The sequence below is a fragment of the Papaver somniferum genome, chromosome 4 (genome assembly GCF_003573695.1).
Source record: "Papaver somniferum cultivar HN1 chromosome 4, ASM357369v1, whole genome shotgun sequence".
Lineage (NCBI taxonomy): Eukaryota > Viridiplantae > Streptophyta > Magnoliopsida > Ranunculales > Papaveraceae > Papaver > Papaver somniferum.
The window spans coordinates 33,001,808-33,017,445 of record NC_039361.1 but is presented as its reverse complement, the minus strand read 5'-3'; the positions used below and the strand labels follow the sequence as shown (position 1 = coordinate 33,017,445).

Genomic DNA, 15,638 nt, shown 5'->3' with positions numbered 1-15,638 from the left:
TTTATTCTATTTGACAATCCCTCCTCCAACAATCAACCCTCTGTAATCACTAGAAGGCAATTTTGCTACTGGTAACTTAGCCTGGAAATCGTCCCTTGAAAGAATCACATCCTTATACTTTTTCGGCATGTTACTATTCTGTAGCACCTCTCTCAGCTCCTTACAAAGAATTCCTCAATAATAACAACTATCACCACCAGGCACACATAGAGCAAAAGGTATGCTTGAATCTTCTCTTCTTACCCTTGAAATCCATAAGAATTTCCCTCCCTCATTAACCCTCATCTCACACAAGAAATACGACGCTTACCATCTGTCTTAGGACATTTTCTGTTAGAACTTGAATTGCACCTTGGCTCCTCCAAAACCTCCACTAACCAACACGCCACATCTGAGGAAAAATGTAGCCATGAACAGAAACCGCCTTTCTTCTTTCCTCCAACATCCGATGTTTTGGATGCAGATAATCCAATAGATCTCTTCTATAATTGATATTTAAAATATATAAGACAAATTAATAAAATGATGTAAGATCCTGTTACCATTACCATGACTTCTAATATTGACTCAAATACAAACAATTTTTCTATCATTTCCTTTACTCACCCATCAAATATTAGTAAAGAAACTCATCCCTCACCCCTCATCAAACTCTGGTAAAAAAAACTGATTAACTTCATCTAGTAATAGCATTTTTAATTTTATCTAATATAATAATGTAAGGAAATTTATATGCTAGGTACTTCAACTAAGCAATTAATATCAACATTAATGTACAAGATAAGCATACCGAAAAAGAATCACTATAAACTAAAAACTAAGAGCTTCTCCAATGATAATGTGATCAGCTTCACATGTGGCGTCGAGGGAAGACATCCTTTATCTTACCTAGCGACTAATATCCCTAATTATAAGGAAAAATAAATTTTCATCTCCAACCCCGCATGTATTTTTACCCAGATTTTATCTAGCTGTATCTTATTTTCAATGAATAAAATATTTTGTTTGATATTTATTGACAGAAAAAAAATAAATCATTTTTACCTATTCTTTGCCGTGGGAAACTCCAGTATTCTTCTGACAGTTATTATATTATTCTTGATCATTAAGTAGTTCAACAATGGTCTGTGATCTAGCGGAACCAAGCTCTCAGTTAATCCTTTAAACTGACCTTTGATGTTGGTTTTAGAAAATTTGTGTACGTTCAAAATTTATAAGGAACAATGAATTGATTTTGTGTTTGATAATTGAGCCAGTGGAGTGGTCGGTACTCGAGCAGATGAATAGTATAAGACTGGGGGTGGAAGCAAGGTGAAGCTGGTGGGAAATTTTCAATTGTATGATTTTGATATAAAAGCATGATTTTAATATAAAGAAATTCATCAGATTGATGATATTAGTCCCTAAAATATGTATTAATCAAATATAATTGAATCAAAGTAGTTATCTGCTTCTGCTTGTATGATTTTTTTATTTTGATTCGTGAGTATCTATTTGGCGTCTCGTGAAAAGAAAGAAAAGAAAATCCCCATGAAAAAACGATGGAACAAAAAATTGTTCTAGTTTTAGTTTGTAATTAAAATTGTTATTAAATAGATTAAATTTCTTTTTTATTAAGAAAAATATGATTAGGATGGGTAGACATCCTCTGTGTGAACCTCTAAAACAAGAGGTTGAGCAAGAGGATGTCTATCCGAAACTATGTCATGTCATCTACGCATTTATCATAGAGGTTAGGGCTGGAAAGAGATTTTAGGAATTTTGGATGTGTATCATATGAGTAGGAAGACTTTCTTTCTCACAAACATTCCATTGGAGAAGCTCTTAGCATATGGGAATGTATAATGGATTTCTAATTCCGCACCCACATCAAATCTATTAGTATATGGACCACACACCCGCCCGCAAAAAAACATAAACAAATTGGCGGTTTCAAATCGACAGTTTTGATCCCAAATGCTCACCCTGATAAAAACATAAAGAGTCGATGCTATGGCTAGTATTGTGTGAATAATACTGTAATTTTCTTTCTTTCGAAAGCTCACAATAAGATCTGTTTACTCTTTATTACACAAAGCCATATCTTAAAGTTCCTTCATATTTTTGTGATAAATCTCAAGTTGAGATTGTGTGTGTTAAAGCACAAACTAGGTCTCTATCTATGTTTTTTTAAATGACATAGCTAGGGAATCACGCATCTCCCTAATCCACTTAAGGCGACTCTCCAATAAACTTCTTCAACTATACTTGTGCGTGTAGGTGTACATTTAGTTAGGAAAGTGGGTTGAGTTGCCATGATCGAAAAGAATCTAGCACTCCCCTACCCATTTGTTAGCTGAATGCCATAGTCATCTTTTTTCTTTTTGAAGCATTCCAGAGTCATCTTTCTTATTGTTACTAGCTGGGAATGTGGATTTTTTCCTCTTTACCAGTCAAGTTACATGGAACAACGTAGATTCATGCAATACAATAGGTATGAGAAGAATACAAAGAAGATTTGATTCCAAAACCTATCTTTTATGATTGTTTAATATGAAAAAATGCGCAACAAGTTATGCACTGACAAATCATTCTGACCCTTTTTCTTTACCCTCACTGGAGATATTTTTTGGTGAGTGAGTGTCATAGTCCAGCTTTATATACATTCTAAATATACTTTTCTTTTGCATACTTCAAGTGTGTAACTACTAAATATACCGTGATTAGACTTCATCAAATGAGGTTTTGATGTTGTGCTTGTTGAGTGGTGAAAGCACAAACGTACCATGATTGAACAAGTTATTATAAATTAACAAAAAAAAAAAGGGTACCGGAATATTAATTATCAAGAGCTTAACTTCTTAAAAATCTGCATTAAGAGGTAGACACATCCAAACTATTTTGCAAAGATACTAGAATAGTAATCATCAAGAGCTTAACTTCTTAAATTAGGTTGCTCTTTTTTTCCTTTATTCAAATTTTCATAAACAACTCTCAAATTTTTTTTTTTACAAAAACTTTATTCACTACAAGGGTTATCAAATTTCACGTACATGCACTATTGAATACTGTCACTTTGATTGATAATAAATGGTGCATTTCCCTAATTTTAATAAGTGCATCATTCTTCATCTTTACAAGCCAAATATGAAGTGATATATAAATATTTCCTCCGTCCCACTATTAAGTGACCTAGTTTAAGTTTGCACAATTTTTAAGGCAAGCAAAGAAAATAATACTTTTAAACATTTTTTATAATTATACCCTTATGGATGATAACCAGTGAAATTTAGAAATGATTTATCTCTCAAACTACTCCACGGATGTTCGTAAACTTCATACCATTTTGAAAAGCATTTAAAACACCTACATAACGAACATAAACATGCCTATCAAATTATGCATATTTTTTATATTTTTTATAATTAACTAAAGAATAATTTTAGAAATATCTCCTTATTTAGTGATATATGTCATTTATTAGTGGGACAAAATCTAAAATCAAATAGGTCACTTAATGGTGGGACCGAGCGAGTATGTGGTATCATCCCGTCTACTCAAATTCTTTAGTTTTTTCTACTGTACCATCATTTGCAGTGATCTTTTGCTGTAACAACAACCCGTCATTCCTCTCAAATTGCATGTGCTTCATTTTCATTTTCTTTCTCCTGACAAGTCTAGTGTACAAACTATAACTCGTCCCAAGTAAGAATATAATCAATATGCTTACTCCAATACCTGTACATCAGGTCAAACAATGGGTTAAGTACCTTGCACTTGCAGTAAATCTTGTTAATTTCTACCAACTATGGATAGAATTCACTTGATAAAGAATAACATTATATACCTGCCGATACAAGAAGAATGATGAAATGGTTTCGTTTGTTAGGCGTACATCCAAATCTTCCTTCACTAATGGTTTCAGGTTTTGTACCAGCTGGACAGATACAGTAATAGGCCCCTGGTGTATTAAAGCAAGTTGCGTCTTTGCAGTTTTGAGAATCTTTGCATTCATCAACATCTGAGAAATGAAAAGATACACCTCATATTGAAATGGAAAATCATCAAAAATTATTAGATGATTGGTGTATGTGTATACATATACATCCAAGATAAGGATTTCCTTCATAGCCTTTTTGACAATGGCAGCTGTAACCTCGACCATTTTGAGAGTCAAGGCAAATAGTATTTGCGCCACAAGCATATGAGCTGCTGTTCTGCTTGGCTTCTTCACATGAAGGGAGGTTCCTTATCGCCCAGTCCAAGATCACAGGTACCCAGAAGTCGTCCCTAGACATTCTTGAATTATGAAATCCAGAAAACTTGTGGTCGACCAAAAAAGCACGGATGCATGGATTGTTAATATGATCATGGCCAGGGTTGAGCTGTACTGTTTGTATGTAGTATTACTGTAGTCCTTTAGGAATTGTGGTGTTGCAGTCTTGAGACCCATTGACATTTTCACACAGGGATGCACACCCACTATGTGTTGGTTCGTCAGTAACTGGAACAGCTGGTCTGATGTCACCGTAAACGTTGCAACCTAAGACTGTTAACTTATTACGAGTATAGGAAACACTGAAGGGTGATCCATAAAGAAAGGGCCCTGACGACCAAGTATGATTAATATGATTACTGTCACAAATGACGGGCGCATGCATAATGATACGAACATAATCTAGCGTGAGATGCACGACAACGTACTGACCATCCCCTGTATGCAGTGAAGCAACAGAAGGAATGTGAGAATCATTACACGTGATCTTAAAACTGGGATCACGGTAACAATTGATAGTATCCATTCCGAATGGGTACGGTATCAACACATTCCCACATTTACTATTACAACCTCGTTTAGAAATCTTATATTTGTCGATATTAGGTTCCACAATGAACGGAAGACTAATAGATAGTTCTGGAGGACCGGATGCATTACTATTAGAACTTACCCATTTTGCTGGTGCCAATGTTGCCTGTACGGATCTTGTAACTTGTTCTTCTAATCCACAGAACCACACTACTAGCAGTATATACAAAAAGACCTGCGGGTTGGTGACAGGTAATAATGAAGGCATTTTTGCATATATTTTTTTTCTGATCAAAACGGGAGAGTGTTATCTACTTATAGAACAGAAAAATAGGAAGGATAAAATCAACTTACTGAGTGTCCATTGACAACCACATGTTTCAGACTGATAATTCAATGGAAAGATTCGTAAGCCAAGCTCAACTGAAATAGACTTGGGAAAAGATAATGGCCACAGCCACAACTGGTTGAAGTTTCCACAAGATAAACCAGTTTATAATCAATGCCAGAGAGATAATTTTTTGAAATACCACTAATTCAATGAAAAGACTTGACAGATTAAGACTCTGCAACTAAACTACAAATAGAAAACTTAATTACTTTTAGCCATTTGTTTTGATATTTTTGGACTCCAATGGATATGGAATACGTGAGAAAGCAAATGCGAAAGCCATGAACAATGGATATGGAATACCAATAATTCAAATGGGAAGACCTTAGGTCAATTCACTAACCGATAAAGTACACTTTAGTCACATTAAAACAAAAAAAAGTGGCTCCTTCCCTCAGCAACTCCCCTATAAAACCCTAACCAGAAAGAGAATTTCATCGCTGACTAAGCAGAAACATCAAATCCAAAAATGAAAGAAGTGAACTCCAATGTTAGACACTTCAGAATGGCCAAGAACTACGATTATCTCAATGCCCATACAGGTCCTTATACACCATTCCCTTTCCCTTGGCTGAATGGGAAAGGGAATAAATAAAGCAGAGACTACTAAACCAGATATCTTTTGTCTTTTCTCTAAAATTGATGACACAGGCTACATCTTGTCAATAGTAAGCAAGCACTGCAAGAAATTAGCTGATGAGACTACTAATTAAGAACGATAGAAGAACTGAGATGCAATGTAAAATTCGATCATACACCAATGTTCGACCTAAATTAGCTGCAAATTATCTAACATAAAAACTTGTTGGAGTTGTCGCGTCATGCATAGTGGTGGTCACACACACAAAAATAAGACACTACAGGAGTATGAAAGCTATTTAACATTAAGATCAACCACAGCCCTGAGGAAGAAGAAGTTTGTAGGGAAAATCAGTAGGACTCTGATTTTTTTTTTTTTTAAAATTTTTTGATATGGCACAGTAGGACTCTGATTGACTCGTATATTTTAGTGAAAAATATTTACGGTAGCAGCTTATAGTTGGAGCAGGACATGCCCGATGTTTAGGGTTCTTATTCATGATAAATAGTGTTACTTTAATGATGCTTGGGGTTATTTTTATTAAAAAATTTAGCTGCATAAGTACCTGTTAAGCTTCTCTTGTCATCAACGGGAAGAAATCCCCATTTTGTTACAGCAACATGCCAACATCTTTAACCGCTGCATCAGCACAGAATCTTGCATCTGCCACCGACAGTTTCTGCACAAGCTCACAGTTTAAACATTATTTTAGTGAATGAAGTTAAACTGAATGATTAACGAATGAGCGAACTTAAAACCAATACTATATTGATATTCTTGTAAAAGCACCTTTAACTCAGGAATGAAATTGTATGAGCTAGAGAAAAGCAGAGAAAGAATTAGAAAACTTTAAAGATCAATGACTAACAATATGAGGCTACACAAATCTCCTACAAGTTTTTCTGATATTTTAATTACGGGAGTGAAAAGAGGCAACTAAAGAAATCTCATCCAGAAAAGTCGATACTTGATAGAGAATTAAAATGCTTACTACTTCAACAATTACAAATTTTGGGAAAAACCATGGAGTCACCTGCCGAGAGAGTGTTTGTTAACAGGATAATCACAGGATCACTGGTACAGAAATTTGTTTCACACATCTTGCAGAGAGATTGCAATGCCTTACCGTTCCCCATTCTTTCAAGGACACCTTTGATAATGGTATCCTATGCTCTAGCATTAGGTAAACAACTTTTCTCTTCCATTTCGATGATTATTTTGTTAGCTTCCAATAACATCTTATTAGGCCATCCATCATTGTGGTAAATATCTTGGAATTTGAATAACAGGTTCTTGCATCTTCCAACAAGCAAGCCTGACAAAAACCATGAATACAAATATTACACGTTTCAATATTAGGCTAAGATAACAGTACCCTCCATGGATCCAAACAAATTCTGTTGCTTTTTCAGTGCATCCATTCTTTGTAATGTATGTAACTTCATCTGGAACAAATTCTTTGCGGTCTTCATTCTTCCATCTCCGATGTAGTACCGCTAATAATATATTGTCAGTAATTGTTGTGTGTTTCAATCCATTTCGTTTCATTTTCTTGAAAGCAGCATAGTTTCGACGCCCCTATCTACCATCAAGTCAAACAGTTTCGCCGCATCTTGCAACCGATTCACTATTAATATATCAAAAGTTATTGTACTGGGTAAAATTCCTCAATCAATCATTTCATCAAAATATCTTCTTGCAGTTCAGGCCGATTGAATGTAGCAAAGAGAACTTTTGACGAGATTCCTCTACTAACCATCTCATCTCGTCAGTCTCTTTGCTCCATTCAACCGGCCTGACTAGCAAAGTGCGTTAATCAAAGAACAGTAAACAAATACATCGAGGTACAACATTGAAAATCTCTAAACATTTCGGAGAAGAGAACCAAAGCTTGATCAACTAAACCTCCTACGCAAGACTCACTTTACCAGTTCTGCAAAGTCAGGAGATAAGTGTATTACACTTAAATAGCATTAAGTTAATTACCTGCCTCAGTCATTTTGTCGAACATATTGAGTGCAACATCAGTCTTTTCATATAGACGCAACCTTTTAATCAGTGTAGTGATGGTGATAACATTAGGATGAAACCTATCTTGTACAGTCTCTCCAAATCTAAAATAAACAAAACATCTTAGACCATCATCAAATTTCTTAATCCTTCCCTCTCAGTCTCACAACACGCTCAAGCCCTCTGATTTTCTATTGTTACTGCCTACCGAACCATAATCTCTCACAAATACATCATTACAATGCAATAGAAATGAATGATTATGGTGTTGATATTCATTGGAGATTACTCGCACTATTTATTTTTTTTGTCTCGAGTTTTTCTTTGTTCTTTACTCAAAGGACATAATTGACAGGTTGAGTGAGATACGTCGTACGTGAAAAAAATCAAGTCTCTCGCTCCAATGTTGAAACCTATTTTGAGGCATACTGATTTTTTTTGAGGCATACTAAATAATGTCAAAATAGGGTCACTAAATAAAAAAGCACCACCATCCTTTATCTATTATTTTTGATAATCATAACTACCCTTAATTAATTAATGTTAATGATTATGATTAATTAATAATTTTAATGATTGACTAAGTTAAGTTGTGAGCGTTATATCAATTGAAAACTCTGATTTTTTAGTTTGAGTGTGGTTTTTGAGACAAAGGAAAAAAAGTGAAAAAAACTAGGGTTTTTGAGATTTGTGAGGTTCATGTGATTTTTGTGATTCAAAATGGATGATCCAGGAGAAGCTTCATCTCGTAAAAGCGATATAATACACGTCAACTACAACAATGATCCGTATTTAGCTGATTTTTTGGATTATGAGAATGATTTTATTCAAACTTCAACTCAACCTCAAGCTAAAAGTCAATATGATGGTTTCTATGAGCCAAATCCAGATGATGAATACATTATGGAAGAACCTTCTGCTGATAATACACAGGTATACTCGTATACGGTATCTAATCTCCTTTTTATAGCTTCGATTCTTTTAAAAAATGAATTTTCACAAAGTTTTTCGAAGTTCGGAAATAGGTTCGGTAGTAAATTAATAGCCGAACTTTGAAAGAGGGAAGAACAGTTCGGCTAGTTCGATTGCTTTCATAGGATAGCCGAACCTCATATTTCTTGTTGTTTTTTTTTCGAGTTACTGTGTTAAGTTCGGCTCAAATATTTTCAGCCGAACATTAACTATAATTCCAATTTCTACAAGTACTAAGTTCGGCTCTTGATTTTTCAATATCGAGTAAGCCGAACCTTGTTCTACTCTAATATTTCGCTTGGTTCGGCGCTTTTTGAAATTTTTCGAATTAGCCGAACCTATAGTTAATTTCTTTGGTTAAGTTATCTTACCACGTCGTATTCTTGTAGATCATGGTTTATGAACCTCAACCAATGCACGAGCAACCTTCGGCTGTTAACATTATTTATGAAGACAATCGAGATCACTTCCAAAATGACTTGGTAGGTAACAAATTGAGTGATGTATTACTTTATATGTTAAAAGTCTATATACGAAACGTTTACTAAGTATATATGTGACCTTGTATTCCTGTAGAGACGGGGAACTAAAGCGGAAGCAAAAACTTGGGCTTATGAACATGGATTGCTAATAAATTGCGTGCTAGTTACCGGGCAACAAAGCCGATGGAACCGGGTTGAAATGGTTTGTGACATAAGCGGCAAAGACGTCGATAAACATAAAAAAGGTTCCGTGTATGTTGGGAAGACGGGTAGAAAGAACAAGACCAAGACGAAGAAAAGAGAATGTCCTTTCAAGATCGTTTTTAACTATATAGAAGAAGAGAACGAAGGTGGAAAATATTGGACTATGAATAAAAAGATGGATTGTCGTCATAACCACCCACATGCACTTGATCTTCATGGACATGCAAGAGTCGCAAGGATGAAAGACCACGAAATGGTCAAAATAGATAAGATGTATAAATCACGTATGCCACCGATTAAAATCCTAAGCATGTTAAAGGTGGATGACCCGCAAAACAAATCCACTCTAAGAAATATCTATAATGCCAAAAGTACTTTGAGGAAGAAAGAATTTCAAGGTAGGGTAGTGATGCAACAATTGATGTGGTTGGCGGGGAATAACAACTACATGGTCCAAAAGGAATTGGATGAGTTCGGGCAAGTCACACATCTATTTCTTGCTCAACCGGATTGCGTTAAATTAGCTCAATGTTTTCCGCAAGTGCTTATAATGGATTGCACCTACAAGACAAATAAATATGAGATGCCGTTATTGAACATAGTGGGGCATACCTCAACCAAGGCACCATTCACCGTGGCCTTTTGTTTATTAAGAGATGAGTTGAAAGAAAGTTATGTTTGGACATTAGAGAAATGTAAGTTAACGTTTCGGGAGGATGCTCTTCCTAAGGTGATTGTAACCGACCAAGAATCCGCTTTGATGTATGCCATTGGTAAGGTATTTCCGGACGCCCATAATTTTCTTTGTACTTGTCATATAGGGAACAACGTTAGGAAAAAATGTCAACCAATAATTCAACCGCTTAAGATGAAAGAATTGGAGGATATTAAGTCACTACCGGATGGAATACGAGAAAAGAAAAAGGAGAAATTTATGAAGGATTATGATGAGAATGAAAGGTTGTGGGATTGTTTCGTACGTGAATGGGAAGCTTTGACATGGTCAATTACGGAAGATGATTATCGGGTTAAACGTGACGAACTTATTGCGCATTGGGGCACCGAGTATCCAAGTGTCGTTGCCTATTTTCTTACCGAATATTTGGATCCTCACAAAGAAAGGTTTGTGGCTTGTTATACAAACCAATACAAACATTTTGACAACCAAGCTACAAGTATGGTAGAGTCCGCTCATCATCGATTGAAGAAGAACCTTTTTGGGCGAGTTGACTCGGCGGTGACGGTGTTTGAGGCAATGGAAGAGTATTTCAAGATGGATATTGTAAGAATTAAAGCGGAATTGAATATTGTTCATTGTTCAAGCATAAAATTCATAAGGACGATCCTTGGCTAACGGGATTAACTTACCGGGTATCCCATTTGTGTATTGACAAAATTATGCTTGAAGTAAAGTTAATGAGAGCTTGGAACGCGAATGATCCTCATGAAGTATGTGTTTGTAAAATGAAAGAATCCATGGGACTTCCATGTCGCCACCAAATAGCTCGATACGTGGATGGTATTATACCTTTTGAGCATATTGATAGTTATTGGAAGCAATTGAGTTTTGATCTTCTCCCCACGGATGATCCCGATGAAGATATTTGGGATACTCCTTAGGGGAAAAGATTAGACGAGAAATAACGAAGTGCATACCGGGGTCAAAAGTAAATCATTTACCACAACTTGAGAACGGTCCTTTATCCTTTCACCGAGGAGGATATTTTGGAACCGGAAAAGGGCGAGGGGAAAGGTAGAAAAAGTACCAAATTGACACGAAAAAAGGAGAGAGCAAAAAACAAGTTGTTGGCTACCAAAAGAGATCTATCGGGAGTTGAGCATCATGATGCAAAGTACAACGCGGAAAAGATGGAACTTGAGAAAGTGATGAAGTTGGAAGAAGTTAACGTTTGAAACGTGGTCGTCCGAGTAAAGATAAAGGCAAAACAAGTAGTTGAGATGATACCCCAAGAGACGTTAAACTCAAAGGGAAGATGTTTCCTTCGCAAGAAAAAGGGAAACAAATCAAGACGAAGGAAAAGAAGACTATATATGCGGTGGGAAAAATGAAAGGACCTAAAAAGGATAAGGATGGTAAGTACTTGGGCCCTACTAATATGATATATGACAATTACATGGAAAAACTACCCGAAATTATTCATGACTACATTATAACCATGGACGACGTCGAAGGGGATGGAAATTGCGGTTATTATGTCACGGCGGAACAACTAGGACCTTTTCAAGAGGCGAAAAATTCGGAGTGGCAAGGAGACGAAGTCAAGTATATAAGGAATCGGTTGTTACAAACATTGCGCAGAAACAAGAACTTCTACAAGACAATGATGAGAGGGGGTCCAAGAGGAGACGAAGGGGTGGTGTCGGAGTATATTGCATTCGAACGACGTATACATGGGGATTCCGTCATCACAAGCGACCATTGGATGCAAATGCCGATTTGTGGGTTTTTGATAGCGGAGACTTTTGATTGCTTGGTTCATTGTTTCGGGAGGGTTGGTAATAGTTTCACGTATGCGCCGCCAACGAAACCTTATCGTGAGGTTCTAAAAGATAGAAGGCACGTTCTTGCGTTTTTTCAAGGATGTCATTTTATCGGCCTCAAGCTTAAGCCCGATTGCCCATTACCTCCTTTGAATTGTGAAGTCTTTTGGCCGGGATTCCAACATAATTACTCGATGGATTGGTGTGCAAACTACGCGACGGAAATGGACCTTTGTAAAGCTTCGTACATCTCGCTTATGAAAGATCAAGTAATTGCAATGACGGATGAAGAAATAAGTGAAGATGAAGAGGACGATGTCGATGAATCTGCGGTAAGATTAGGAAGTCCATAAAACATGATATGAAGTCTTTTTGGAATTGTCATAAACGATCGGTTGTTTTCTTTTGTGAGGATGAGGTGAGATTATAGATCACGTAAAATGTATCCTTAAATACACCATATGGTTTAAATATTTTGGCTTTTTCTTATTTATGTGTGTGTTAATAACCACTTTCAAAAGTTACTGAGTTATGTTCGGCTTTATATGATTGCACCAAAAACAGCCGAACCTGACAAAATGCAAAAAATCCTTTGCAAATTAGTCAGGTTCGGCTTAAAACCAAGAGCACATTTAAAGCCGAACCTGACATATCCCACAAAACTTCCTTGGAGTTGTCAGGTTTTCAAAAGTTACTGAGTAATGTTCGGCTCTATATGATTGCACCAAAAACAGCCGAACCTGACAAATTGCAAAAAATTGTCAGGTTCGGCTTAAAACCAAGAGCATATTTAAAGCCGAACCTGACATATCCCACAAAATTGCCTTGGAGTTGTCAGGTTCGGCTATTACGATAACTTAAAGCACCAATACATTACGAGCCGAACCTGACCCTGTCACTTGTATAAAGCACCAATAAGAGGATGATAATCTCAATCAAAGTCTACTCAATACCATAATAAACTAACATCCAAACATCAGAGTAACTAATATCCAAAACTAAAATACAAAATAAAGTCTTAAAAAGAAACAAACTAGCATTCAAGACATTAAATTGTGCTAAGTAAACATTATCACTTCACTAACGACCTCCTCCACGACCTCTTTTGGTAGTTCCATGTCCTCTTTGGCCTCCACTTCCTCCTTCATTGTCATCACCACCTCCACTTGGGCCTCCAGGTTCTAGGCGGGTTCTTTTTGCCCTTTTCTTTGAGCCAATAGCTTGCCAGTGCTAATGATGGATGCCAAGTCGTTGCAGAAACCTTGTTGCTCATCCACTGTTGTCGTTTGTTTGCAGCTAACTTTATTATTCATTTTCTTAAACAACTCCTTAGCCGATGTCACCTAATTTCAATTCAAACCAAATTTATTACATTGATATAAGATGTGATGAAAAAAATTGTAAATGTAGTATTTCCTGCTACCACTATGCCACAACCCTAGGTATAAGTAAAATGCAAACATTTTTCGAAGAGAAGTTTCAAATTTGTGACACACATGCAAGACTGGGCATGATACTAAAATCAGTATACATGGAGTGCAAGTTGCACAACAATTGGGTAGGGACACTTGGAGAAAACCAAATCACAAATAAAGACATTGCTTACCATCATCGCCACTGCGTCAGATGCATCATGGATAACATTGTCAGATTTCTTTGCTCCCTTTGCTTCCTCCGCAACTTCCTTTGCTTTTGCCTTCGCCATTTCAGCTTCGACTTGAGCTAGACTAACTCTATCAATAATTAAAGGATGGGAAATTTTACTATACCAATCCATGTAGCCTTCAACAACTTCACGAGGATCTTGATGCAAAGTTTGTAACTCATCCCAACTCAAAATGCTGTCCTCCAAGTGCTTCCAATGATCAAGCGACAGTTCGGGTTCATATTTGGGTTCCCATGAACTAGAGGTGCTATTTGTTCCTTTGCTTCCCTTAGGAAACAACTTGAACTTTTGGGTATGTCCCAACGGTAGAGTTTGGACACATCTGAATTAGTGGAGCACTCGACGAGGATCGAAAATTACTAACCCGCCTGGATAGAACAAGGGTCTGTAGTACATTCCCAAATTCATCATCTTCATCTTCAACAAATTCATCATCTTCTTCTTCTTTGTTATACGGATCAAATACAACATCTGTCCCATCTAAAGACTCTAGTTTTTCTCTTAAATTGATTAACTTTTCAGGCTTATCCTTCTTCTTATGGTCCTTGAACTCATATTTGGCCGAAGTTGGAAGTGTTTCATCCACGACCTCAATAGGTGTGCTTAATTTCAACTTCGGGAAGTGATCATATATCCACACCTATATTAAAGCATATGAGAAACCATACAGAATAATGGGAACTGAACTAGAGTGAACTTAAATGAGAAACAAAACTACAATATTGTGACTTGTTATATCCTATGTTAAGACATCTTAGGCATCTCCAATCGCAGTTTCGTTTGCTAGCAGATCCTCAAGATGATATGTGCAATAGTATAGAAATAATATAGGCAATCAATTTAGACACATTAAGATAATAATACCAGCTAAATGCATTTATGCTGAAATCAATTTGAACCCTCTTTTATATGAAAACACTGAGGATCCCTCATTTGATACTTTCTCACTCACACTAGCCTACCCTACACACACACATCTTAACTTGTTAAACTCTATACAAGTACTTAAAACTTAAAAGGACTTGTACTGTATAGTCTGCACATCTTAACTTCTTCAGTATACGCATTTAACTCAACGTTAACACCAACCCAGTACAAGTTTCTACTGCTAAAATGACTATACTTATTCTTCTTATTCTTATTCTTATACTTGTGCAGTGGAAATCAAGATGATGCAAGATGAAGAATGCACACAAGTAAAGTAAAATAGTTACCTGAAGGAGACTAAAATTTCCTCCAATGTTCCTAGGGTCACACCTCGAGGCTGTCGCAAGTGATTGGAGAAGGTATGCAGCACAAGAGGTTCCCCAAGCGTACTCACTTACCTTTGAGAGATCTTTCAAGAATTGGAGGTACTGAGCAGTCACCTTGTTGCCACTATGATCGGGAAATATAATACGGCCAAGAGTGTACAACAAATAAGCAGCAACGGTCTGATTTATTTTGGCCTCATCCATCACCAGGGTCCCACTCGAAACTTTCTCCTGAGTATTCTCAAATTTTTCTTTCAAGCGTTTCATCTTGAACGACTTTAACATCTTTGGTTTGTTGCTGCCGCCAATCTGCACGTTGTCCACCTCTTTAGCGGCGTTACAAAACTCCGTCAGGGTATTAGTATGATCCCAACCAAGAACTTCTTCAGCCAACTTATATAGCTGGTCCCAATCCAACTCAGAATATTCAGCATTTACACTCCTTCCACGTGCTCTAAGACGTATAATCTTTTCCGCATCATCAGATGTGATTGTCATCTCGCCGAATGGAAGATGAAATGTATATGTCTCTGGGCAGAATCTCTCATCAAAGGCATAGGCGGCCGCTGAATCACAATCCTTATGTTCATACTCGATTGCTTTCCATAAATCAGACTTCTGAACTATAGCTTGAACCTCAACAACCTCATTTTTCAAATCCCAAGCTGCTGCCCTTTGGTGCCTCAAATTTCTGATTGCAGTCCTATGATCCGGAGTCTCATAGATTTTATTTGCCCACGACTCCTCGTAACCTATCAACACCTTTCCGCCATCTGCAGGAAGACCATGCAT

General features: G+C 36.7%; 2 protein-coding genes across 15 annotated transcripts; both read right to left on the bottom strand.

Annotated features, from left to right (window-relative positions):
- Positions 1-3,098: 3,098 nt before the first annotated feature.
- Positions 3,099-8,110, bottom strand: LOC113275093 (wall-associated receptor kinase 5-like). Of its 14 annotated transcripts, none has more exons than XR_003323425.1 (5): positions 7,744-8,110; positions 5,141-7,384; positions 4,929-5,021; positions 3,827-4,693; positions 3,099-3,717 (listed from the first exon to the last, which is right to left on the bottom strand). XR_003323425.1 is itself a non-coding variant. In XM_026524528.1 (4 exons), exons 2-4 carry the CDS (start codon positions 4,275-4,277, stop codon positions 3,533-3,535), a joined length of 558 nt encoding a protein of 185 aa, XP_026380313.1. In that variant the 5' UTR covers positions 4,278-7,384; positions 7,744-8,110; the 3' UTR covers positions 3,099-3,532. The 14 variants fall into 14 exon arrangements, 3 of the variants coding, with proteins under 3 accessions (XP_026380313.1, XP_026380314.1, XP_026380315.1); XR_003323427.1 differs by having other exon boundaries at positions 3,827-4,269; XR_003323428.1 differs by having other exon boundaries at positions 3,827-4,000.
- A 4,897-nt stretch (positions 8,111-13,007) lies between these two features.
- LOC113272301 (protein MAIN-LIKE 1-like) lies at positions 13,008-15,638 on the bottom strand. The gene is made up of 4 exons (XM_026522155.1): positions 14,808-15,638; positions 14,049-14,233; positions 13,534-13,915; positions 13,008-13,157 (listed from the first exon to the last, which is right to left on the bottom strand). The coding sequence occupies exons 1-4, from the start codon at positions 15,636-15,638 to the stop codon at positions 13,008-13,010; spliced, it is 1,548 nt and encodes a 515-aa protein (XP_026377940.1).

Excerpts from the sequence above, each read along its gene's own strand:
- LOC113275093 (XM_026524528.1), bottom strand. The coding sequence starts at position 4,277 with ATGTCTAGGGACGACTTCTGGGTACCTGTGATCTTGGACTGGGCGATA. Across the intron at positions 4,001-4,078 it reads TCCTTATCTTGGATGTATAT|ATGTTGATGAATGCAAAGAT; the intron begins GTATACACATAC and ends TTCATTTCTCAG. Across the intron at positions 3,718-3,826 it reads CATTCTTCTTGTATCGGCAG|GTATTGGAGTAAGCATATTG; the intron begins GTATATAATGTT and ends CCTGATGTACAG.
- LOC113272301 (XM_026522155.1), bottom strand. The coding sequence starts at position 15,638 with ATGCATGGTCTTCCTGCAGATGGCGGAAAGGTGTTGATAGGTTACGAG. Across the intron at positions 13,916-14,048 it reads ACAGATGTTGTATTTGATCC|ATGTGTCCAAACTCTACCGT; the intron begins GTATAACAAAGA and ends CCACTAATTCAG. Across the intron at positions 13,158-13,533 it reads CTGACGCAGTGGCGATGATG|CACTGGCAAGCTATTGGCTC; the intron begins GTAAGCAATGTC and ends ATCCATCATTAG.